This window comes from Suricata suricatta, chromosome 8 (assembly GCF_006229205.1).
Source record: "Suricata suricatta isolate VVHF042 chromosome 8, meerkat_22Aug2017_6uvM2_HiC, whole genome shotgun sequence".
Lineage (NCBI taxonomy): Eukaryota > Metazoa > Chordata > Mammalia > Carnivora > Herpestidae > Suricata > Suricata suricatta.
This window is the reverse complement of record NC_043707.1, coordinates 31,602,313-31,628,777: the sequence shown is the minus strand read 5'-3', so window position 1 is coordinate 31,628,777 and position 26,465 is coordinate 31,602,313. Positions and strand designations below refer to the sequence as shown.

Sequence of the window (26,465 nt, the reverse complement as noted above, 5' to 3'; positions counted from 1 at the left end):
CACTGAAAATTATTACAAGCTTATTCTCAACCCAGTTTGTACATCAGAAGCATCATAAGAGTTTATCTCATTTTTAGTAAATATGATACCTGTGTCACATCCCATACCTGAGAGGACCCAATATCAAGACTCACAACAGAGGCACACAAAAAAATTGTTAATAAAAGAGGTAGAGTAAGAGAAGAATATTCTCAGTGCAGTAAAAGATGCAAAATAGTGAAGGAAACCAGAATGTGTCAGCCCAAACTATGCCTTTTTTTTTGGCATAAAAATTATTTTGAGCTGAAGGCAATTAAGAGCAGCAAACCCAGAAAAAGCTCCCCTTTTTCTGCCTGCAGACAGAATATACATTCTCTTTTTGCAGGAGACAACACCAAGAAGGAATCTGCAAACAGACATTTCCTCCACTAGTTTCCTCACATGCATTTACCTTCCCACAGACTGCCACACCCCAAAGGCTAAGACATTCTTCCTTTGTCCTGTCATCTCTCCACAAATGTATTGCTATTCGTTAGAGGTACTATGTAAGCCAGAATTCTAAGCCTCCACTTTGAGTTACTCTTCATTTTACGTTTCTCCTGAATGGTGTGTGCTGCGTGTATTAATAAACTGTTTTTCACTTGTTAATCTGACTTCTTGTTAGAGGCCCAGCTGAAACCCAAGACAGGTAGAGGTAAAGTTTCCCTCCCCTACAGTAGTATGAAGGAGGGCTCATGAAACCTTGAGAGAGGAGGAAATGGTCTGGAATCACTGCTACCAGAGATGTAAGAGGAAGTCAAGGGATGAAAAAATAAAGTTTGTTTACCAAGCAGCTCAAGGAGCCCACCTGAAGTCAGACAGCAAGACTTTGTAGGAGAACCAGGTACCTGGCTCAACAGCTCAGGAGGAGGATAGAAGAAAGGTAGTGATAAGTTTCCCAAGGACTGGAAACAAACAAGGCAGGCACTGGAGAAGTCCTGATGGGCAAGTGTATTTGCTTCCTAGGGCTCCATAACAAGCCACAAACCAGGGGCTTAAAATAACAAAAGTTTATCATCTCACAGTTCTGGAGGCTATAGATCCAATATCAAGGGGTTGGCAGGGCCATGCTCCTCCGAAAGTTTCTAGAGAAGGGTTCTTCCTTGCCTTCTCCAGCTTCTAGCAGCCTTCAGCTGGCTTGTGGCAGAATGACACCAATCTCTCTCCCACAGCCATCTTCCCTCGGTGTTTTCACATGGCACCTCCATGCACACTACAGATTATTATTACTATTATTATTAGGATGCCAGTTCTATTGGGTTAGGGCCCACCCTAATGACCTCAAATTAACTTCCAAATAAGGTCATATTCACAGGTAGGACCACAACCTATCTTTTTAGAGGATACAATTCAACTTCTAACAGCAAGTACTTTGGGAAATTAAGGAGAATTCAGCAGAAATCATTGAATGAGGAGGTTGCTCAGGCTGAAGAGGAATACAAGCCAGGATGGGCAGGGACATAGGAGAGAAAGAAGTGTTAGGGAGGGTACTGGAAGTTTTATAAGAAGCCTTATTAAATCACCGCCAAAGTCTACAGAAGTCTAGGAGGAAACTCGTTAAAATGTTAGAAGTGGTGAGATTACCAAAAACTTTCAGCTTCTTTACACTTTCTGTATGTTCCAAATTTTCTACCATAAGTGGATAGCTTTTATGACCAGAGAAAAACAATCATTATTTTTAAAATAACTACCCGGTTCCTATCACAATTCTGAGAGCTTATACTCTAGACAACAAAGATTAAATGAGGGAAAACATGCATACGTGGATTAAAAATGCATAACAAAATAAAAACCTGGCGCAAAGATGATGCTGACTTGCAATCCACATTCAATAAATACTTACAGAGGGCATTACAAAGACTAGAAAAGAGCACAGGCTTTTACCTCCGACCAATCTGGATTTAATCCCAACACTCTCCCATCTGCCAGCTAAACAGTACTGAGTGAGCTACCCCAACGGTCTGTTTTCCTAATGTAAAAAGAGGACTTTAATTTCCGTCTCACACCAAGTTTCTGTGGGAGTCATAGGAAGCATTACTGAAGAGAACAGAAGTGTGGCGTGAATACTTAGCAAGTGTCTCCCAACATTTTAGGTGTGATGTTAATACCCTGCATAGGCAATGTAAGAATTTGACAGATGGAAACATAATGAACACTTGAGGGCACAGATGTGGTCGGGTGAAGAAGAGGCACAGCCTGGGCAGAGTAAGGGAAGATTCCCTCAACTTTCTGATCGGGAAAAGTGGGAGGTATCTGTACTTACTGGAGAGCAGAGGAATTACATGACTGAACAGAAAGAGACTACAAATCTGTCAAGTTTCAGGAAAAGAGACCATCCTATAGGAAAATGGAACCTTACTTGCCTTATACATTAAGGGAGCAATAACCTCCCCTGACAAGAAATTGGGGATTAAGGAAATTCCAACAGTCCAACAATGCCAACAAAGCCCACATTCCTTCTTCCTTTCCACTGTCACTGCACCCTGCTCAGTTTCAAGACAGCTGCTAACGTCAGAAGAGGGGCTGTGTCTCTTCAAACACCTTTTTTAAAGCTATAAAATCTTTCTTCAGAGCATTTTGGAACATTTCTCATCCCAGCTCATTGTCCAGAATTGCCTTGCATCGGGGAGAGGTGTCTCTCCTGAAGCACAGGGAGGGTGCACAGCAAACAGGTCAATGAGGAAGAACCAGAAGAGAAGGCAGGCCGTGGAGCAAGTGGGTGCTGGGAAGGTCACCCACGGAGTCCGCCATACTCGTCTGTGCACAGCACATGCAGGGAGCTGAACAAGACGTCAACCGGAATCTGAATGGACAGTACTGACGTGCTACCTGGACAAGTATGTACAGAGTAAAGAAGAGGGCCGAGGGGTCCATGTCCCAGGCTGGGGTACAGACAGCGATTCCTGGGCAGGGGAAGACCAGCCTCATTTCCCACCAGTCACTGCTGGGATAACTAAAGATGCTAATGGACTCAACCAAAAAAATGGCCGGAGACAGGAGATGTGAGGACAAGAGAAAGTGTGTAGATGCGCTCCGTCCACAGCACTGTAGAAGGAGATGTCCCCAGCTTCGTGATCTAGGAAAACTCCCACCCGGTGAAGAGCAGGCTCTTGCTTGATAGGACTTACAGAAAAGCTTATTAGGGGCCGGTAGCCAGCAGAACTCCAACAAATAGCCCAGATTCCCACATGGGGGGACATTTTTGAACTATCAACAATCCCCATGATGTCCTCCCGACACACCCCCACGGCAATCTCCAGGCTATCTCGGTTCTCAACTTCCCAGTAATGTTTCCCTGAAGTAAAAACGTTTTTTCCCAAAACACAGGGTAAGTGCTGAAATCTTTCCACAGATTGTGTGGTCTTTGGAGGGGTCCTCCATCCACTAACATAGCCCCATGCTGAGGAAAACAATGGCCAAGAACTGGCTGATGCTCCATTTTTCACAAATCTCCCTTCCTGGGAGAAGACAAGTTTGGGATGGGCTGTGTCTTCAGCTAGAATTACAGCCACTGCAGAGAAAATGAGAAAAGGGGTTTACAATGTGACAGCTTAACCAACCCTCCTCCAGAAATGCCCCTCCTTTCCACCTTCAGCCCCATCCTTCTCCTAACAAGAACTGTTAGGGATGAGACTCCCCACTGCCTCTCAACTGATCCTCAGCTGGGCCTCACAGGCCGTAGTGTGGCCCTAGGCCCTAAGTGAAATCTTTGTTTCTCTTCTGCTTCATGATCTCACAGTTTGTGAGTTCAAGCCCTGCACTGGCTCTGTGCTGATAGCTAGGAGCCCAGAGTTTGCTTCAGATTCTGTGACTCCCTTTCTCTCTCTCCCCTTCCCCTGCTCACATTCTTTCTCTGTCTCTCAAACCATAAGAGACTCTTAAATACCTAGAACAACTGAGGGTTGATAGGGGTGAGCAGAGGGGAAAGTGGGTGATGGGCATTGAGGAGGGCACTAGTTGGGATGAGCACTGGGTGTTGTATGGAAACCAATTTGACAATAAATTATATTTAAAAATCAAAAATAAACAAATGTGATGCTTTCAAGTTGGATAATTCCACATTAGACCCTGGCAAGCTGTACACCAGGCTTTCAGGCTCCGTGTCGGTGTCTCACATAGAAAATGAACCAATGATATAGTATGCTGGCTAAATTTGAGGCATTTGGGGGACATTTTATGTGACCTTGGTGAAAGTAATCATTATATTTTCTTTACATTATATAATTATAGTAAAACTACCAAGTGAAAGATAATACTAGATTGATACAAAACTTCCAAATAAAATGTTTGGGAATGACATATGGCCATTTGTAGGAAAGTGGATGGACCTTGAGGGTGTCATGCTGAGTGAAGTAAGCCAGGCAGAGAAGGACAGAAACCGTATGTTTGCACTCATAGGTCTAGCAAGAAAACAAGAGAGACCTAATGGAGAACCAGGGGGAGCGGAGGAGGGAGAGAGAGTTGGGGAGAGAGAGGGATGCCGAACTTGAGAGACTATTGAATGCTGAGAATGAACTGAGAGTTGGGGGGAGGGGGGAGGGGGAAAAGAGGTGGTGGTGATGGTGGAGGGCACTTAAGGGGAAGAGCACTGGGTGTTGTATGGAAAACAATTTGACAATAAAATATTATGGAAAAAAAAAAGAAAGAAAAGAAAAAAATAAATTTAAAAAAAATAAATAAATAAACAAATGTTAAATTTTTTTAAAAGATTAAGACGTAAAAACAGGGGACTCATTATTTCATGACCCCAAGTCTTCACAATCAGCATAAAATTGGGAGAAATAGTAATGAATTCTGACCTGTTGAATCAGGACCAGACCAAGATGGCTGACAGGTTGGTTCTTTGCCCTGGGACACAGGATGTCATTGTTAGCAAGTTTACTCTTCCCTGGTTCAAGCTGTTCACTGGGCAGCTCCACAGGCCCCTAACAGGTCACTCAAAATGGAACTCACTATTCTGTCCCTTTCCAACCTCTTGAGACAACAACCCTTCACATGCAGACATCCCGTCTTCTGTGTTCTCTTAGGTGTAACAGCACACCTTCACCCACGCAACTCACACTTTTTGAAATCTTGAGGTTATCTGACTCCTCTTTCCCTCTGACCTCTGACGGCTTATTAGTCACCTAGTCCTATCAAATCCACCTCTAGAAAATACCACCCAGGTTCCTTCCCTCCTCTCTGTCCTCACTGCCACTGTCTTCACTCAGACTTTCAGCACTTCCTACTTTAACTGTGTCTCTAACTTCCTCCCTGGCCTGCCTCCCGATTCTCTTCCCTCTTAGACTCTCCATGTCTAATTTCTTGAGAATTCTTAAATCAGAAATGGATGTTAGTGGTTTTTTGGGGTTTTTTTCAGAAATGTATGTTAGGTTTTGACAAATTCTTTTTCTGCATCTACTGAGGTGATCATATAAATTTTCCTTTTTAAGTTTGCTAATGGGGTGAATTACACTGATTTTTCATATATTAAACCGACCCCACTTTTCCAGAATAAACCCATTTGGTTATGATATATTATCTTTCAAAACATCATTAGGTTTGATTTGTTAAAATTTTCTTTAGAATTCTTCTGTGTTCATGAGGGATGTTAATCCATAGACCTTTTCTCTCATGTCTTTGTCCCTTGTAGAATGAATTGGGAATTATTCTCTCTTCAGTTTTTTTGTACAAGTTCACACAGAATGGCGATTTCCTTCTTTTTAAAAATTTTTTTAGTATTTATTTGTGTGTGTGTGTGTGTGTGAGAGAGAGAGAGAGAGAGAGAGAGAGAGAGAGAGAGAGAGAGAGAGAGAGAGAGAGGAAAGGAGAGAGAGATACAGAACTTGAGTAGGGAGAGGGGCAGATAGAGAGGGAGACGCACAATCCAAAGCAGGTGCCAGGCTCTGAGCTGTCAGCACAGAGTCCAATGCAGGGCTTGAACTCACAAACCATGAGATTATGACCTGAGCTGAAGTTGGATGGGAAATACGATGTCATCTTTTTTTTTTCCCATTGTAAGTAACATGTCCTTTTTCTATTCTTACATAGAAAATTTTCGCTTAACACTCATTTTTTGGTGGCTTCCATCTGATTTCTTCTGCTTAGGGTTTGTTGAGCTTATTGGATCTGTGGACTTAGAGTCTGGTGAGCTCAGGAACTATTCCTTCTAATCATTTTGGAAACAGCCTTCCTCGGCCTACGGTAGTTTTTCACAAGCATGTGCTGAGCAGTACTCTGTTGAATACTCAGGGGGCACCTACGTAGATGATCAGGGTTCTCCCTCTGGACAGCTTTTTCCTTGCCAGTACTCTGCCCAGTACTCTGCAAGTTCTCACTGCTTTGTTCCCCCTGGACTCAGCCCCATTCCTCAATCTGGTGCCACCTCCACTACCTCCCCGCCCCCTATTCCCATGGTGGCCCAAAAGCTCTTTCAAGGCTGGAGGCTGGAGCCATCAGAGACCTCACCTCATTCATTTCACATTTTTCAGGGATCCTTGGCCTGCAATGCCTGACAACAAGGGTTGGGAAACCTGTTTTTCTTGTACTGTATCTATTTTAGTTTTCTTAGTTAGCTAAGTTTTAAGCTGCAGAGTAAATCCAGTCCCCATTATTTGATTTTAGCTGGAAGTAGACACCTACCACGTGGTTCTTCATCAGAAATGTGCATATGAGACCCGCCTGTGTGGGTTTGACACCTACGTGCCTTGGTGCTTCCCTGGAGATCCAATAAGTTTATCCGCCGACTTTTCTATGCTCATCTTCTCAACCTCAGCTCCTGCCTTCCCCCACAATGCACCTTATGGTTTAGTCACATTGGATACCCTCCCCTCCATTTCCTCCACACCTTGGCTCACACTGCTCCCTCTGCTTACATGAGTATGACTCCATTTTCCACTTGGCAAACTCCTACTCACCCCTCAAATCCCAGATCAATGTCACCTGTGTGTGAAAACCTCCCCACTCCTCACCCCCAACAGAGTTCTTTCTCTATACTTCCATAATATTTTATTCATACCACCATAAACCGTAGATCCCACTATGTTACAGTAAGTGATATGAGTGTGCCTCTCCAATTTGCTCAAATTCTTAGAAAAGTCTTTTTCCTTCTGTATGACTAGCACCTTATAACCCACAGTATGTGTTAAGTAAAGGCTTCTGGAATGAAGCATATATCCATGTATTCCTAAGTAGCTTTTCCTGCTAGCTGCACACTCGGTTCCCTCTTTCCTTTCCAGACTTTTCTTATTGCTTATTCTCTTATTTTAATCCAACTTGCTCACCTTGGAATCGCTTCAGCATTTCCTTCATCATGGGTATCTTGCACACAGTCTTCACTGTTAGAACTTCAGGGGAATAGTTCACATCCTGGTTTTCACTCCTAAGAAAAGTAGAGAGGGTTTCTCTTCTTAGAGGATACCACTCAAGCAGCCAAGACCCCCCCCCCAACTCCTATGGAAGGTTCCAAGCCCAGAGCTCACACCACCACTCTCCCATTCCCCCTTGCAAAAGTGAACAGTGGAATTCCTCCTCCATAGACTCCCAGTGTGTACCCAGACTGTTCTAGGGAGCCCAGACCTGTTTCCCTTCTATTCATCCTGTATCTTTACCATTCCACTCAGGCCCCATAAGAAAGCAGCAGCTCATACCTGGTCAACACATCTTTTGGATTCTGTGAAGAGAAGAAAAACATAAGTAAGTTATCCCCCTTCCTCCTGAGAGCCGGGACTCATCTTGGGAGCAGGTATTTTTCTGTCAGTCACTTTTGTTAATGTCACGTATGCTCTCATGATGCCAAAGGCAAGCGACTGACACTAGAGTCTTTTTCTTCACATGACCTCTCCGCACCATCTGACAATATTAACCAATCCCTTGAAACCCTATTCTTTCTCCTCTGGCACTATGACACGAACTCTCTCCTGGCTTTTTACCTACTTCTCCATCTATTCTCTTTCAGCCACAGACACTAACAAGTGTTGCTGATGATGTGATGGTAACATAAAATGGTTCAGCCGCTTTGGAAAACAGTTTGGCAGTTTCTAAAGAATTAAATATAAATATATGACACGGTCCAACAATTCTGCTCCTACTGTCTACCCAAGAGAAACAAAAAGATATGTCCAAACAAAGAATGGCAGGCAAATATTCATGGCAGCATCATTCTTAATAGCCAAAAGGTGGAAACAACCCAAATGCCCATCAATTAGTGAGCAGAGAAACAAAATGTGGTATAGTCTACAATGAAATACCATCCAGAGATTATAAAAAAAAGGAATATAAATACAATACTAATATATGCTACAACATGAACGAACCTCAAAAATATTATAAATGAAAGATTCCATACACAAAAGACCATATAGTATCTGACTCTGTTTATGTGGTATACTTCAAAAAGGGAAATCTATAGAGTCAGAAAGTAGGTTGTCTGGGGCTGGAAGCAGGAACAGAGATTAACTATAAATAAGCACAGAGTGATCATATTGGGGTGATGGAAATGCTCTAACACTGGACTTTGGTAAGGTTTCCACAACTTGGTAAAATTATTAAAAAATCACTTATTTAATGATAAAAAGTACACTTAAAATAGGTAAATTATAAGATATTTACATTACACCTCAAGAAAGCTTTAAAAAAAAAAAACCAGAAGTGTATCAAAATGGTTAATTACCACATGAAAAAGTGCTCAACAACATTAGTAATTTGGGAAATGCATCTACCCTTTGGAAGGAAGGAAGGGGTGCTGAGTGCCTGAGCTAACATTCTCTACCATTCGGCTAAAAGTAGAGAGCTGAGAATTCTGAGCACTGACAATCACACAGAGGGACTGATCTCTCTGACACTGTAAGTAACAGTGTAAACTGATACAACCACTTTGGAAAAGTTTGGAATCATCTACTAAAGCTGAACCAATATATACCCTGTGACTTGGAATTGCCTTCACAGGTATGTAACTAACAGAAATGTGGACACACATGCACCAAAAAAATATGTTCATAAGTACTTTTTGTAAAAATAAAAACTAGGAACAACCCAAATTTTGCTAGAGTGAATGGTACTTTTGGGATATTAATACCATGGAATACTACAGAACGAGGCCTTCAACCTCAGCACTATTAACATTCGAGGCTGGAGAAGTCTTTGCTGGGAGCTGTGCATTATAGGATGTTTAGCCGCATCCATGGCCAGATGCTGGTAATAACCATCCTTAGGTTGTGACAACAAAAGATGTCTCCAATACTGCCCCCGGGGGAGCAAAATCCCTCCTGGTCGAGAAGCTGTACAGTGATGCAAACAAATGTCTGCTACCACCTACAATATAGGTTAACTTCACAACATGCTGTGAAGGAAAAGCAGCACATGCTGAGAGTCCAACTCAAAAACAGACAAAACAGAACAGTGTGAGAAGTCTGGAGAGAAAACACCCTCGAGGAGAAGGGGAGGGGTGTTGACTGGGGCACGCGGAGCGCGCCTGGCAGGCTCCTTGTGTTTTATTACATGACTTGGCTGCTGGTTCCATGGGTGGGTCACTTGGTGATAATCTGTCAGGTGTATGATTTATGCATTCTTCTCTCTGGATGTTACACTAAAATGTCTTTAAACATATTTATTTTGTTATGACAGTAAAAATGGTGTTGCCTTAATCCATGGACATAAACAATACTTAAAGGTGAAAGTATAGTTTAAAAACATTTCATGACCTGAGCTGAAATCAAGAGTTGAACTCTTGAGCCCCCCAGGCACCCCTGTCCTTTTTTAATTATTAAAAAATACAAGACAAGATATAGAGAGAGGCGGGGGGCAAGATGGTAGAGAAATAGGGAGTTCTGTATTTCCCGCCTGCATCTCTCAAACAAAGAAGGGCTGAGGCCAAAGGACTCTGAACTGCAAGGACTGGGAGGAAAAGAGACGGTGTCCAATAAGAAGACAGCCTCATAGGTGCGTGATTGTGAACTGGGGAAAATAAAAAAGGGCCAGAAAACAGAGGCATGGAGAAGAGGGAGCCCTCTCTGCAGAGAAACAACGGGAAGAGAAAGAGCAGCTGGGGAAACATAAAAACATAGAACTGTCCCTGAAGAAGAGAAAAGCCTCAGCCCAGGATGGAGAGGAATCCTATCATCCCATCTCTAACCACAGGGCTTTTGGAAGAGATCCTATCTCTAACAGCAAAGCTTTCTTTGGGCTGGGCACCCCAGTCTCAGAAATTCCCTCCGGATATAGGGTATGCAAGGGATGTAGTGGCTTCAGGAAGAACAGGTCCCCTACTCGATCCCCTGCTAGGAAGTGCCCCGGCTTGCGGAATTACACTTTGGGCAGTATCATTAATGCACAAGGAGTAAGATCTGGAAAGGAGGCTGGGCGTGTGACACAGAACACAGTCCACCTTGGCTGCGCCCGAGGCACAGTGAGATCGGACCCAAAAGAGTGATTTGCAACACCTAGCTCAAGAAGAGACTTGGGGGGTCATCATTTTTCTCTCTACAACCACCAAGGTGGGGCCTCAGGGAGCAGCGAGACCCACCTACCATGCCCATCATGCCCTACCACCAAATCATGCCCATCTGCACTGGGTAGCTCCTTTTTCTTATTTATTACCAGAACCCGGATAGATGATAGGGAAAGAAACAGCCCCTCCCCCAAGACCAGCATTAATGCACTGCCATGATTAACTCTAGGTAAATTCTTGCAATTCAGATATATTCTCCCTGATTTCATTCTTATGTCTTCCCTCCTCTGAACCAGGTATTCTGGTTTTCGTTATAGGTTTGCTTAAACAGGCATATTTAATCCATCTGTTGATGCATGTTCCACACCTCCATCATTACCTTCCTTTCTCTCTCTCTGAAATAATTAGACTATATAGTTTCTCTGGGTAACATTATCTTCATCTTTTTTTTTTCTCCTTGCCTCCTACCATATTCTCCTTTTTCTCTCTGTGAATTAAGCCTTTTAGTCTCTCTGCCTGGTCAATGTTTAATTTCTCTTTCTCCCCACCCCTGTCATTTCTCTCTTGGTATATGCACTACAATCAGCACTGCCTTCCCCTGCTCTTTATTCGTAGCTGGGATTTCTAATTTTATGCTTTTAGACCATCCTTTGTCTTTTGTTGTTTTGGTTTTGTTTTTGTGGGGTTTTTTTTTCATTTGCTTGTTTGATTTGTTTGTGCATTTGAGTGCCTTAGTTTCCTGTTTCATTGTCTGTTTTCATTTCCAGGGCTACCTCAAGCAACAAGCCAAAGTACACATGGTGGAGAGTCGCAAATATCACTACGAGTAGAAAATAAAATAACCAAAGTCAGAACAAGAGAGAACAAGGTACACCATTATAAAGAAAAATTCCTGAACAAACAGACCCAGGAGGGTTAATGACCCTCCTTTAAAAAGGCAGTACTTGCAGGTGCAGAGCACATAGCAAGCTTTTAAAACTGACAAGAGACAGAAAGCTAGCCAAAATGAAGAAACGGAAGAACTCTCCTCTAAAGACATTCCAGGAAGAAGTGACAGGTAAATAATTGGTCAAAACAGATATAAGCAACATACCTGACAAGAATTTAGAACAATAGTCATAAAATTATCACTGGGCTTGAAAAAGGCATAGAAGACATCAGAGAAGCTATTGCTACAAAGACTATGAACCTTAAAAATGGTTGTGATTAACTTAAAAATGCTATAAAAGAGGTGCATAATAAAATGGAAGTGGCCACTGCATGGATTGAAGAAGCAGAGAGGAGAAGAAGTGGATTAGAAGACACAATTATAGAAAAAGAGGAAGCCAAGGGAAAAAAAGATAAATTGATCCAGGAGCACTAAAGGAGAATTTGAGAACTGAGTGATGCGATCAAACAGAACAATATTAATAGCTTAGGAATTCCAGAAGAAAAAGAAACGAGAGAGAAAGGCACTGAAGGGGTACTTGAACAAATTATAGTTGAGAACTTCCCAAATCTGGAGAAGAAAACAGACATTGAAATCCAAGAGGCAAAGAGAACTCCCCTTAGACGTAACTTGAATTGGTCTGCATGACATAACATAGTGAAACTGACAAAACATAAGGATAAAGAGAGAATTCTGAAAGCAGCTAGGGATAAAAGGGCCCTAACATACAATGGGAGACATATCATCGTGGTTGTAGACCTATCTACTGAAACTTGACAGGCCAGAAAGGAATGGCAGTAAATCTTCAATGTGATTAACAGGAAAAATATGCAGCCAAGAATCCTTTATCCAGTAAGTCTGTCATTCGGAATAGAAGGAGAGATAAATGTTTTCCCAAACAAACAAAAATTGAAGAGATGCATCACCACTAAACCAGCCCTACAAGAGATCTTATAGGGGACTCTATGAGGGAATTATTGCAAGGAACACAAAGTACCAGAGACACCACTACAAACATGAATCCTACAGAGAACAGATGACCCTAAATCCATGTTTTTCAAAAGCACCTAATGTAAATGGAATAATGCTCCCATCAAAAGACACAGGGTATCAGAATGGATAAAAAAAAAACAAAATCCATCTATTTGCTGTCGACAAGAGACTCATTTTAGACCTGAAGACACCTTCGAATTGAAAGTGAGGAGATGGAGAAATATCTATCATGCTACTGGAAGTCAAAAGAAAGCCCAAGTAGCCCTACTTATATCAGACAAACTAGACTTTAAAGTTAAGGCAGTAACAAGAGATGAAGAAGGGCATTATATAATAATTACAGGGTCTATCCATAAGGAAGAGCTAACAATTATAAATGTCTACACACTGAATTACAAAGCACCCAAATACATAAAATAATTAATCACAAACATAAACAATACTATTCATGAGAATGTGCTAATTTCAGGAGACATTAATACTCTACTTACAGCAATAAATAGGTCAACTAGACGGAAAATCACTAAAGAAACAATGGATCTGAACGACACATTGAAACAGATGGATCTGACAAATATATTTAGAACTCTACATCCTGAGGCTATGGAATTCACTCTCTTCTTGAGTGCACATGGTACAGTACATTCTCCAAGACAGATTACAAATTAGTCATGAAGCAGCCCTCAATAAATATAAAAGAACTGAGATCATACCATGCACATTTTCAGATCACAATGCTATGAAACTGGAAATCAACCACAGGAAAAAGACTGGAAAACCTCCAAAACCACAGAGGTTAAGGAACACCATACTAAAAAACAAATGGGCCAGTCAGGCAATTAGGGAAGTGGTTTAAAAATATATGGAAACAAATGAAAATGAAAATACAACAATCCAAACTCTTTGGGATACAACAAAGGCAGTCCTAAGAGAAAAGTACATTGCACTCCAGGCTCATTTCAAGAAACTAGAAAAGCACAAATACATAATCTAATACGTAATAATACATAATCTAGTTCCTAAAGGAACTAGAAGCAGAGCAGCAAGAGCACCCCAAATCCAGTAGAAGAGGAGAAATAATAAAGATCGGGGTGGAAAGAAACAATATAGAACCCATAAAACAGTTGAACAGATTGATGAAACCAAGAGTTAGTTTTTCAAAAAAATAAACAAAATTGATAAGCCTCTAGCCAGGCTTCTCAAAAAGAAAAGAGAGAGCACCCAAATAGACAAAATCACGAATGAAAATGGATTTATTACAAGCAATCGCTCAGAAATACAGGCAATTGTCAAGGAACACTATGAAAACAAACTGGACAATCTAGAAGAAATGGACAAATTCCTAAACACACATGCACTACCAAAAACCAAACAGGAAGAGATAGAAAATCTGAACAGACCCATAACTAGTGTAGGAATTTAATCAGTTATCAAAAATCTCCTGGGGTGCCTGGGTGGCACCCCAGTCGGTTAAACATCCGGCTTCAGCTCAGGTCAGATCTCATGGTTCGTGGGTTCAAGCCCCGCGTCGGGCTCTGTGCTGACAGCTAGCTCAGAGCCTGGAGCCTGTTTCAGATTCTGTATCTCCCTCCCTCTCTGACCCTCCCCTGCTCCAGCTGTCTCTCTCTGTCTCTCAAAAATAAATAAAAAGTATTAAAAATTAAAAAAAAAAATCTCCCAATGAATAAAAGCCCTGGTTCAGATGACTTCCCTGGGAAATTCTACCAGACATTTAAATCAGAGTTAATACCCATTCTTCTCAAGCTATTCCAAAAAATAAACGGGAAGAAAACTTCTGGACTCATTCTACGAAGCCAGCATCACTCTGATGCCTAAACCAGACAAAGACCCAGCAAAAAAAAAAGAGAACTACAGGCCAATATCCTTGACGAATACAGATGCAAAAATCCTCAACAAAATACAGGCAAATCAAATTCAACAGCATATAAAAAGAATTATCCACCATGATCAAGTGGGATTCATTCCTAGGTTACAGAACTAGTTCAATATTTGCAAATCAACAATGTGATACATCACATTAACAAAAGAAAAGAGCAAAACCATATGATCCTGTCCATAGATGCAGAAAAAGCATTTGACAAAATACAGCATCCTTTCTTTTTTTTTAATAGAAACTGCATAAGATTTTCATTCCTTTTTTTTTATAGTAGTTTATTGTCAAATTAGTTTCCATATAACACCCAGTGCTTCTCCCCACAATTGCCCCCCACCATGACCATCACCCCCTCCCCTTTCCCCCTCCCCTTTCAGTCCATGGTTCCTCTCCAGTATTCAGTAGTCTCCCTTGATCTGTGTCCCTCACTCTTCCCCGATCTCTTTCCCCCTTCCTCTCCCCATGGTCCCTTGCCAGGTCAATCAAAAAAACTAATAGGCAACCAACATAATGGGAAAAGATAATGGCAAATGGCATATCAGATAAAGGGTGAGTATCCAAAATACACAAGGAGCTCACTAAATTCCATACACGAAAAATGAATGATCCAGTGAAGAAATGGGCAGAACACCTGAATAGATACTTCTCCAAAGAGGACATCCAGATGGCAAACAGGCACATGAAACGATGCTCACTGTCACTCGTCATCAGGGAAATTCAAATCAAAACCACACTGAGATACCACCTCACACTGGTCAGAGTCGCTAAAATGAACAAATCAAAAGACTATAAATGCTGGCGAGGGTGTGGAGAGACGGGCACCCTCCTACACTGTTGGTGGCAATGTAAACTGGTGCAGCCGCTCTGGAAAACAGTGTGGAGACTCCTCAAAAAACTATTGATAGAACTCCCCTATGACCCAGCAATAGCACTGCTAGGGATTTACCCAAGGGATAAAGAAGTGCTGAGGCATCGGAGCACATGTACCCCAATGTTCATAGCGGCACTTTCTACAATAGCCAAATCATGGAAAGAGCCTAAATGTCCATCAACTAATGAATGGATCAAGAAGATGTGTTATATATATATATATATTCACAATGGAGTACTATATGGCAATGAGAAAGAATGATATATGGCCATTTGTAGGAAAGTGGATGGACCTTGAGTGTGTCATGCTAAGCGAAATAAGTCAGGCAGAGAAGGATAGATACCATATGTTTGCATTCAGCATCCTTTCTTAATAAAGACCCTCGAGAAAGTGGAAACAGAAGGAACGTACTTAAACATCATAAAACCCATTTATGAAAAGCCCACAACTAATATCATCCTCAATGGGGAAAAACTGAGAGCTTTCCCCCTGAGATCAGGAACACAACAGGGATATCCATTCTCACCACTGTTGTTTAACACAGTGCTGGAAGTCATAGCATCAGCAATCAGACAACGAAAAGAAATAAAAGGCATCAGAATTGGCAAGGATGAAGTCAAACTGTCACTTGTTGCAGACATGATACTCTACATGGAAAACCTGACAGACTCCAACAGAAGCCTACTAGAACTGATCCATGAATTCAGCAAAGTCTCAGGGTACAAAATCACGGTACAAAAATCAGTTGCATTTTTAAACACCAATAATGAAGAAACAGAAAGAGAAATCAAGAAACTGATCCCATTCACAATTGTACCAAAAACCATAAAATACCTAGGAATAAACCTAACCAAAGATGTAAAAGATCTGTATGATGAAAACTACAGAAAACTTATGAAGGAAATTGAAAAAGACACAAAGAAATGGAAAAACATTCCATGCTCATAGATCAGAAGAATAATTGTAAAATGTCAATCCTACCCAAAGCAATCTACGCATTCAATGCAATCCCCATCAAAATTGCACCAGCATTCTTCTCAAAGCTAGAACAAACTATACTCAAATTCATATGGAACCACAAAAGACCCCGAATAGCCAAAGTAATATTGAAGAAGAAAAACCAAAACGGGAGGCATCACAATCCCAGACTTTAGCCTCTACTACAAAGCTGTCATCATTAAGACAGTATGGTATTGGCACAAAAACAGACACATAGACCAATGGAGTAGAATAGAGAACCCAGAATTGGACCCACAAGTATATGGCCAATTAATCTTTGACAAAACAGGAAAGAGTATCCAATGGAAACAAGCCTCTGTAACAGATGGTGCTGGGAGAACTGGACACCAACATGCAAAAGAATGAAACTGGTCTACTTTCTTACACCATACACAAAAATAAACTAAAAATGTATGAAGGACCTGAATGTGAGACAGGAAACCATCAAAGCCCTAGAGGAGAAAGCAGGAAACAACCTCCTCAACCTCAACCACAGAAATTTCTTACTTAACACATCTCCAAGTACAAGGGAATCAAGAGCAAAAATGAATTATTGGGACCTCATCAAGATTAAAAGTATCTGTACTGCAAAGGAAACAATCAAGAAAACTAATAGGCAACTGACAGAATGGGAAATGGTAGTTGCAAATGACATATTGGATAAAGGGCTAGTATCCAAAATCAACAAGGAACTCACCAAACTTCACACCCACAAAACAAATAACCCAGTAAAGAAATGGGCAGTAAACAGGAATAGACACTTTTCCAAAGAGGACATTCAGATGGCCAACAGGCACAGGAAATGATGCTCAGCATCACTTATCATCAGGGAAATACAAATCAAAACTACACTGAGATACCACCTCACACGAGTCAGAGTGGCTAAAATAAACAAATCAGGAGACTATAGATGCTGGCAAGGATGTGGACAAATGGGCACCCTCCTACACTGTTGGTGGGAAGGTAAACTGGTGCAGCCGCTCTGGAAAAAAGTGTGTTGGTGCCTCAAAAAATTAACAATAGAACTCCCCTATGACCCAGCAATAGCACTGCTAGGAATTTACCCAAGGGATACAGGATTGCTGATGCATAGGGGCTCATGTACCCCCAATGTTCACAGCAGCAATTTCAACAATAGCCAAATCATTGAAAGAGCCTAAATGTCCATCACCTGATGAATGGATCAAGATGTGGTATATATACACAATGGAATACTGCATGGCAATGAGAAAGAATGAAATATGGCATTTGTAGCAAAGTGGATGGACCTTGAAGGTGTCATGCTAAATAAAATAAGTCAGACAGAGGACAGATACCCTATGTTTTCACTCAGAGATCTAACAGGAGAAACCTAACAAGGGACCATGGGAAGGGGAAGGAGGGGGGAAAGAAAGTTAGGGAGACGGAGGGAGGCAAATCATGAGAGACTCTTGAATACTAAAAACAAACTGAGGGCTGAAGAGGGAGGAGGAAAGGGGAAGGGGGATGATGGTCATGGAGGGGGGCACTTTTGGGGAAGAGCACTGGGTGTTATATGGAAACCAACTTGGCAATAAACTATTAATAATGAAAAAGAAAAAAGAAAAGAAAAAATAAACCTTAAAATAAAAATTTTAAAAATAAATAAATTTACCAACAAATGAAAGGGTCGATGTAGATGACTTGGTATGCCAGCTCGAGGCTGAGAAAGTATAGAACAAACCCAAGAACTAATAAAAAAATAATAACAGAAATAATAAAAGCAGATATTAATAATTTCACTGCAGAATTATTTGTAGTGGTAATGGTGTTGAGGCAAGCTGAGTTTCCATCAGTAGAAGAAGGAACTGGCCAAATGTGTAGATGGACACATTGGTTCAATGTACTGTATATACAACAACAGTAATGGATCTTAAAACATAGTGCCTAAAGAAAAAAGCAAGAGATGGAATGCAGCAAGATTAAATCATTGCATAAAATAAAAATACATAAACCAAAGCAACACTGTATATTTTGTAAGCACAACTCAAATAAAAAGATAAAAATTAGGCACAACCAAATTTTTTCAATGTTTCTATAGTTTTTTGGGTACAGTTCTAATAAGAATGGAAGTGAGTTACGGGCTAAAAATGAAGAAATAAAGGAAAAAAATCGATTGATACATGAATAGATCAGTAAAATCAGTTCTCTTATGCTCTGAGATTCTATAATCCAGTTCTGTCTTCTTTAATCATTCCCCTACCCTTGCACTTATATTGGCTAATATATTTTTTATAAGTATTCTGCTGGTTCATGTATATCTTTGAGGTTTCAGATTCTGAGTAGATATTAAACCTCTATTTAAAAATTTGTTTGAATGTGTTATTTCAAAGATTTTGCTGGAGTATACATTTGGATATGTAACTGGAACTTTGTGGCTCAATCAAGTTGTAAAAGTTGTAGACAATTCTGGGAAATCATTACATTAACATAGCCTATAATACCCCTCCCCTAGCAATTTCTTGCTGAATATAACTGGTTAGTGGGTCCATGTGTCTCTCTCCCCTCCTAAGAGCAGAATGTTGTCTCCTGATGAGAAAAAAAAAAGTAATCAAGGGCAAAATAAAAGGGCTCTTCAACAGTTCTTTCCTTCTTAGTCACATGATGTGGAAGAAAGACAGATTCTGAGGGATCTAAGACCAAAGAGGAATTAGCGGGGGAAGAAAGCAGACAGTTACAAAGGTTGTATCCTATCCAAAAACTGAAAGAAGCTCTAAGGACACTTTACTTGCTGAGGATATAAAGGTAAAGATTATAATAAACTGGCTTAAAAGTCCCAAATCTAAGTGCTGATGAATTACTTTTTTTTCTTTTAAAGGAGGTTCCATGCCCAAATGGGGCTTGAACTCACAGCCCTGAGATCAAGAGTCGCATGCTCTACTGACTGAGCCAGCCAGGTGCCCATAAGTGCTACCGAATTAGAATTATAACCTTTTAACAGTTGCTGGATATTAAAAATTATTTAAATGAATGTACCAATCAAAACCTGAGGCTAAGAGCAAAGTTATTATCAAGCTACGATGATAATGATTAAAAATTAGTAAGGAAGACAAATTTATCTTAAAAACTACTGATACAGTTATCTCCTTGGTGATTTTAGGTTTGCTTTATTTTACTATTTTAACAAAGAATCATAAATGTGTAAGTAAGGTGAATGGAAAAGTCTTACATGTGCTTCAGATCCTTGGCAAACCAAGTGAACCTGGCTATCTCCACAGCACCTGAGCTCAGCATACCTAAATGTCGTGTTCAATTCCTCTGAATGGTGAATCTTTGACTTTTTAAGTGTCTAGTGACAGCAGCAACACAATTATCAACAGAGAGGACACATTTCTTCTATTAAACCCACTCACCAGGAAAGACAAGAGGGAATTCAGTGAGTGACCGTCTCACCTGCAGCAACTCCAGGGTGGGGCTCTGGCTCTTCCTCCCGACCTCTAGGATGAGCTGCTTCAAGGAAGTGATCGTCTGATGGAGCTTTAACGTGTTCTCATTCTGTTTCTTCTTTGTCTCTTCTTCTTCCTTGCTCAGTCTCTGAAGAAACAGCTTCTCTTCTTCGGCCAGGAAGTGGTGCAGCTTTGCAAACTCTGCGCCAAATCTCATTCGCTGGTTCTTCATCTTCGTCTACGGCCACATGACACAAGTTCAGTCCTTGTCCTGCCTTGCTCCTATATTCCATGCATGTGACTCCCCAACAGTCCATGGTCCCTCCATCCCAATCACCTCCTCCAGAAAGCTCCTGTACACCCTCCACAAATTCCCGCTAATTGATTTATACTCACTTGGTTATCTTCGTACTGGACTTTATACTATTAGTTCATTCTTTGTGACACTGGAGTCTCTACTACTGAGGGCAATGCCTTGTTTGTGTACTTTTTAAACTTTCACACTTTCACATCTATTACTTACTTTAGCCCCCCAAACACCTACTGTTTGGTCTCATTAAACCTTTAGATGTGCTTCTGTGTGTGCACATCATGCCTCCCAACTAGACCAGTATCTCTGAAAGCAAAGTCCATTTACTTTCCACAATGCCATGAACCCAGGCCAACTACAACCTAGGGAGTACATGTAGGAAAAAGTGGGAAGGAGAGGGGTACCACTTTAGAGAGATGGGGATGAAGTCTGTGGAACTCCCACCGCCTAAAGCCACAGGTCAGTAGAGAAACACACTTCCTGTTCTAGCACCTTCTCTGCAAGGGGCCTGACCACTCATAACATCATGCAAGCTCCTCCCAACGACACCAAAGGGTCTGAGACAAGAAAGGCCCAACCGATTCCGCTATTACCTTCCACTCAGTAAAATTTTTCACTTCCATGTCCTGCAAATGCATGGCTTTCTTCATCTTGTCCGTCAGACTACACTGAGTCTCAAGAAGTTTTTCCTGCCAGCAGAAACACATATCAGAGAGAAAGCATCTCCCCAAGCATCTTGCTTGTTCAAGAGCTAAACAGGCAATGAAATTAAGAAAACGTTGAAGACAGTTACAGAATTTGGCATAAAAAGTATTCTGATTTGAAATCTTTGTAACACTCTATAAAGTCTGCCTATTAAATTGGCAAAAAATGAAAACAGAGGACTAGTAAATACCTCATGCTGGTGACAGGTCTCTGACACTGCAATAGTAGGAGACTTTTATAAAAAGTTGCATTCCTTTTGAAGGGCAACTGGCAGGATTTAAAACCATCTGAAATGTGTGTAATCCTACTTCCAATAATCTGTGCAACAAGTCACTAGCAAAAATAATCAATATGTATAGGAATGTTCACTGCAGCAGAATTCATTATCCATTCACGAGGAATTATTAAATAAATAATGGTATACTGATACTCTCTGTACCAATCTCTGGTAGCTCTCTCTCTATATTGATGTGTTCTACTAAGTAAAAACAAACAAACTATGCTGTCGAACAATAGTATTGTATAATTCTGTTTTGCAAAGAATAAATATACACGTATCTGTGCATGGGTATGTATATTTAAATAGAAGAAAAATCTGGAAGAACATACACCTGAAGATTAACACTGGGGAATAGAAATGACTCGGAAGTTTGGGAAGGGACTAAAATTTTTATGAATTTCTGTTTTGTTGGATTTTCTTCAAGAGGCATATACCATTTTAGAATTTAAAAACCTGAATGAGCTATTAAAAAATAAAAGGAGTCAATCAGCATTAACAAAGAGGGCTGTGGAGGGGTAGCACCTGGTAGCAGAAGGTCAGACGTGACCTCAGACAGAAGCAGACAGGTTAGACACACACACACAAACATACAAGACGAAAATAAGCAAGAATCGATGACCAAAAGGCTGTGAGAGGAAGGAGTCCAGGTTTCGCCCCTGGGTTCTGTCTTGACAGCTAGAAGGACTGTAATCTATTTAGCAAATAAGGAAATACAGAGAAATAAGCAGTATGTAAATGGAAGGGGGGAATTAAATTCAACTTGACTAAATTGAGTTGGGGGGGTCCCCAATGAGTACAGGTAGCAGTTGAGGGTCAAGTAAGAGGTCTGAGCTGCAGAAGCAGATGGGTGGGGAGGAGTGGGTTAGAGCACAGACAGCAAGTGCAGCCAAGGTATGAGTAAAATCCCCCAGTAAGAGTCTGTCAAGAAGGTGATCCAGGCTGGAACGAGGAATAACTGCACTTAAGGGGTGTGCAGAGGACCAAAACCCTACCAAAAAGCTGAGTGGTGGCTGGTGAAAAACCAAGAAAGAATGGTTTCTCATACACCAAAGGAAGAGAAATTTTAAATAAAAAACGTTGACTATTGTCAAGTGCTGAAAAGTGGCCTAGAGCAGCTTTCTGGAAGTGTGAACATGTGTCAAAATAAAAAGCTAAAAAGAAACAAAGCAGAACAGAACTAAGAAATAAACAGGACAAGTTTTTTTTTTTTATTCTTCCCTAGGAGAATAATGAAAACCCGTATCACTTTTCTTCCCATCACTTACAAATGACAATGGCTACAGCAAAGTGAGGTCATTGAAAAGTGACACCACCAAAACTGGCGAAGGTGTGGAGCTGTCAGAGCTCCCACACAGTGCTGGTGGCTGTGTGAAATGAAACAACCACTCCGGGAAAAGGGCCGGTGTCAAACTAAACATACATCAATCCCAGGCCCAGTGGTACAACTCCTAGACCCAGGAAACATGAAAACGTGCGTCCACACAAGGACCTCTATGAGAATACTCATACCAGCTCTATTCATAAAAGCCACAAAAACTGAAAACGGCCCATGTATGCAGTGATGGAAAGGTGGATAAGCAAACTGCGATATGTTCATAAAATGGAACACGACTCAGCAGGAAAAAGTAACAGGCTACTGATATGCACAAAATGGGTGAATCTCAAAATCAATATGCTGAGCAAAACGAGTCTATATAGAGGAGTACAGAGCATTTTCCCAACTTTCATGTTTGCTTGGAAATTGCACAGTGAAATGTTGGAGGGGGCAGATGAAATTAGGTTGCAAAGGGATTCCATTCCTATGAAGTTCCACAACAGGCAAAACTAATCTTCAGTGCAAAAATATTAGAACAGTAGCTAAGTGGGAAAGAGGGAGCAGAGATTAACTGGGAGAGGATGGAGGAGCTTACTGGGGTGACATTAATGGGTGTTTTTTTTTTTTGTCTTAAGATTTAATTTTAAGTAAGCACCACACCCAATGTGTAGTTCGAACTTACAACCCAAAGATCAGATTTATTTTTAAGTAAGCACCACATCCAACCTGTAGTTTGAACTTACAACCCGATATCAAGAGTCACATGCTCCACTGGCGGAGCCAGTAATGTTCTTTATCTTGAGAAGGGCTTAGGATGCCCAGGTGTATGCATTTGTCAAAGCTCAGCAAATGTACACTAAAGATGTGCATATTTATTTGTATTAAATGTGACTTCAAAAAACAAATGTTAAATGTGGTTGACAGTAAGCATGCTAAAGTACAGAAGGAAGTGAACTATCTGCAATTAACTTTAAATGCCTCAAAAGGAAACAGGAATTGATGGATGCAGAGAGTAGACAGATGGATAGATAGATGATAAAGAGAATAAAATGCTAATGGCAGAACCTAGATATGGGTATACTGGTATTATAAAATTCTTCCAACTTTCACGTTTGCTAGGAAATTACAAGGTGAAACGTTGAGGGGGGATGAAATTAGGTTGCCAAGGGCTTTATATAACTCTGTTATACAGCACAAAATCACCTGTGCTATTTTCTAACACTATGTTTTGTAACATTATATAATCTATTTATTACCTCTAGGTCAAACAGGTATATAATCCTGCATCTTGGAAAGCTATTTCAAGTAACTTTTTATCAATTATATAACTGCCACTTTGTAATCAATGTCAAATTTGTAGAATTTTTCAATTTTCTAAAAGCCCTTAACAGTTCCAGCATTTGTGAATTATCCTGTATTGCTGGTTCTATTTCAAGACTTTACCTAAGTCTCTTTGAATCCTACCACAGTTGAGATATGAAAAGGGCCCCCTGAATAAAAATGGTTAATTCCAGGGAATTAGAAAAATCCCTTCCTACAATGACAGAAACTGCCAGGAGGTGACAGGAGGGCAACAGCAAGCAGTTCTCCAACCTTAATTGCCACCATCCTCCCTCTCACTACCTTCCAGAAATATTGAGGAACTTTCAGTACTCTTACATTGATCACATGCTATGCCAAGCAGCCACACTGCTGAATATGCTGTTCCTTTGGCCTGAATATCCTCTCCCCTACCTACCATACTCACCCTTCAAGTGTGAGTTCAAGTTCAACTCCGTGAAGCCATTTCTCCTCAGACCTTCCATGTACTCGAAACAAACTTGGACAACTCACTCACACACTGAAATTATTGGTCTACATGCTTATTTACCCTACAAGACAAGGCTCATGTCCTTATCTGTTTATGTCCAGATTCTAGAACAATGCCTGGCCTACAGAAAGCATAAATAAAGGTTCCTGAGTGAAGCGGTTAGATGTATAGTTTATAGTGCCACTTAGCATATTTCCTGTTTGTCATCAACTGTATGTCATTTTATAGTGTACAAAATATGTTAACTTGCATCATTAAACTTGTGTATTCAACCAGTACTTACTAGATACCAATTCTGCTGGAGACCACTGGAGTTACACCATCAGTAATAGAAGGGGGTAGGGCTACTCTGGAAAGGATGATCAAGGAAGGTCTTCAAGCTAAAAACTAAAAAGATGTAAAGGATGGAAGGTGTGGGAAGAGAAAGAGAACAGACTTGAAACAAAAGAAGGCAGAGTGGCTGGAGTAGAGTAAGATAAACTGCTTTATTCAATTGAAGCTCCTTAATCCATAAAATAGGCAGGACAGATTAATCTCCAAATTCAAGCAGTAAGTGATTTTTCCCAACTGATGAAGGAAGCTAGTATCAAACCACAGCCTCATCACCCCAAGCCAGGATTTTCCCAAATCCCCAGTTGTCCATACACACCTGCACTGTCCAATACAGTATCCATTAGCCAAGTGACCACCCAAACTGTGGATAGTTCGAATTGATATGTGTGCTGTAAACATAAACTCAGATTTCAAAGTCCTATTACGAAAAACAAAAGTAAAATGTCTTACTGATAACTTTTCATAGTGATTGATGTCGAATGATAATCGTTTGGAAAACTGGGTTAAATAAAATATATTATTAAAATTAGCATCACCCGTATCTTTTACCCACTAAGTAAGCTTCATTACATATGTGGTTCACATTGTGTTTCTATTGGGTGGCACTGGTATACACCCCTTGGTATGACTGTCAAACCAGGGGTCCCGGGGCCAGTACTTTGAAAAATGTATACAGATCCTCCCCATCTCAGTTTTAACCCCAACTCTGAGATCTGTATGTCGCTTAATTTCTTCGCACAGGAGGTGGGGGGCGGAGGAGGTCGTACTTCCAATGGGCACTGCAGCCACCTCGTAGGTCTTTCATGACAATGACCTACGACATGACAAGACAGTGGTATTCCGGGAATACCGGCAGCCCCGCTACAGCCGGCTCACCCGGTAGCTGGCGAAGGCCTCGTCGATGGGCGCCATGGTGTGCGCCTGGTGTGCCTGCGACTCCCTGCACACCAAGCACACGGGCCGCTGGTCGTCCTCGCAGAAGAGCCGCAGCGCTTCCCAGTGGCGGCCACACAGGCCGGGGGGCACTGGGCCCTGGCGCCGGCGCCGCGTCTTCTCCGTCAGCCGGGCCAGGGCCCAGTTGGGCCGCAGCGCGGCGGGCGCCGACGGCTGCCGACACTCGGGGCAGGGAAACTCGCCGCCTCCCGGCGCCCAGCTGCGGTGGAGGCAGCCGCGGCAGAAGTTATGGCCGCACTCGATGGACACCGGGTCCTCGAAATAGTCCAGGCAGATGGAGCAGGTTAAGTCCTCCTGGAGGTCCTCGGCTTCCATGCCGCTTCTCCGCCCTGGGGTCGCACGCAAGGCGCGGGAGGGCGGGAGGGGAAAGTGCCGTCCCTCCTCCGGGGCCTCCGGACCCAGTCCCGGCGCGCGCTGCCGGGCCGAAGCGCGAGCCGGGCACCCGCGGGCTTTCGGCGACTCGAGGGCGCCGCGGGGCACGACGGGACGCTGACTGCCCCTCGGGCCAACGATAGAGATGCGGAACTTGCTCCGGGACGCCTAGAGAGGACCGGCGGAGCCCTCGCGAGCCTCAGCTAGAGGAGCAAAGCGGGGCGGCGCCAAGGAGTTGGCCAGTCTTTCACGTAGAGGAGGTGAAGTGCTTGAGTTCTGGTGTCCTGGCCAGCTGCAGCCGGGCGGGTGTTCTGGGGGTGCTGCAGCCCCAGGGCCTGAAGGGGTCTGTGTAGCTGGGCGTGGAGTGGGGGCAAAGGAGGCCCCGCGCCCATTAGGCTTGCTCTCCCTGAAGTCCGCTCTTTCCGTTAAGCCTTCGTTCTCGGCCTCCACCTTCGGGAGCTAGTCGAGTTCTTGGAAAGGCAGGATTTTCTACTGCTCCCGCGAAGGACGCCTATTCTCCTGGTGTTGGGTGAATTGGAGGACCAGTATTCTAAGAGGGAAGCAGGAAAGGGAGTGTTTAGCCGCCCACAAGCTTGTGGGATGATGGCTTGTCACCGGTCACCCTGATTTCCCTCTCTTTCTTCCCAAGCAGGTAAAGGAAGCCCATTCTTAGAGCATGGGACACACTCACCCAGCGCAGATGGGGGTTCTAACAGTTAAGTCAGGGTGAAGAATCTCGGGTTAGATGATCTTACCCGCATTTGAGACTTCCCACCAGTGTCTGGTGGTTCAGCTCCTAGGAGGTCTGTGGGTATGGGATGCTTCGAGCCAGCTCCGGGTGATCTGCTTAGTG

At 42.0% G+C, this 26,465-nt stretch overlaps 1 protein-coding gene across 5 annotated transcripts in view; it reads right to left on the bottom strand.

The window, feature by feature from the left end:
- Nucleotides 1–25,696, bottom strand: part of TRIM4 (tripartite motif containing 4) — a 54,765-nt gene extending 29,069 nt beyond the window's left edge. The window contains exons 1-7 of one of the 5 annotated variants that reach the window (XM_029946871.1): nt 25,163–25,693; nt 20,437–20,532; nt 19,541–19,771; nt 7,647–7,669; nt 7,281–7,378; nt 4,818–4,866; nt 3,452–3,529 (exon numbers count right to left, since the gene is read on the bottom strand). In XM_029946871.1, the coding sequence (XP_029802731.1) occupies nt 4,826–4,866; nt 7,281–7,378; nt 7,647–7,669; nt 19,541–19,771; nt 20,437–20,532; nt 25,163–25,555 (882 nt within the window). In that variant the 5' untranslated portion in view covers nt 25,556–25,693 and the 3' untranslated portion in view covers nt 3,452–3,529; nt 4,818–4,825. Of the gene's footprint in view, nt 1–229; nt 3,530–4,817; nt 4,867–7,280; nt 7,379–7,646; nt 7,670–19,540; nt 19,772–20,436; nt 20,533–25,162 lie in introns of those variants that run through there. The other 4 variants (XM_029946868.1, XM_029946869.1, XM_029946872.1 and 1 more) reach the window with 4 other exon arrangements.
- Nucleotides 25,697–26,465: the final 769 nt, after the last annotated feature.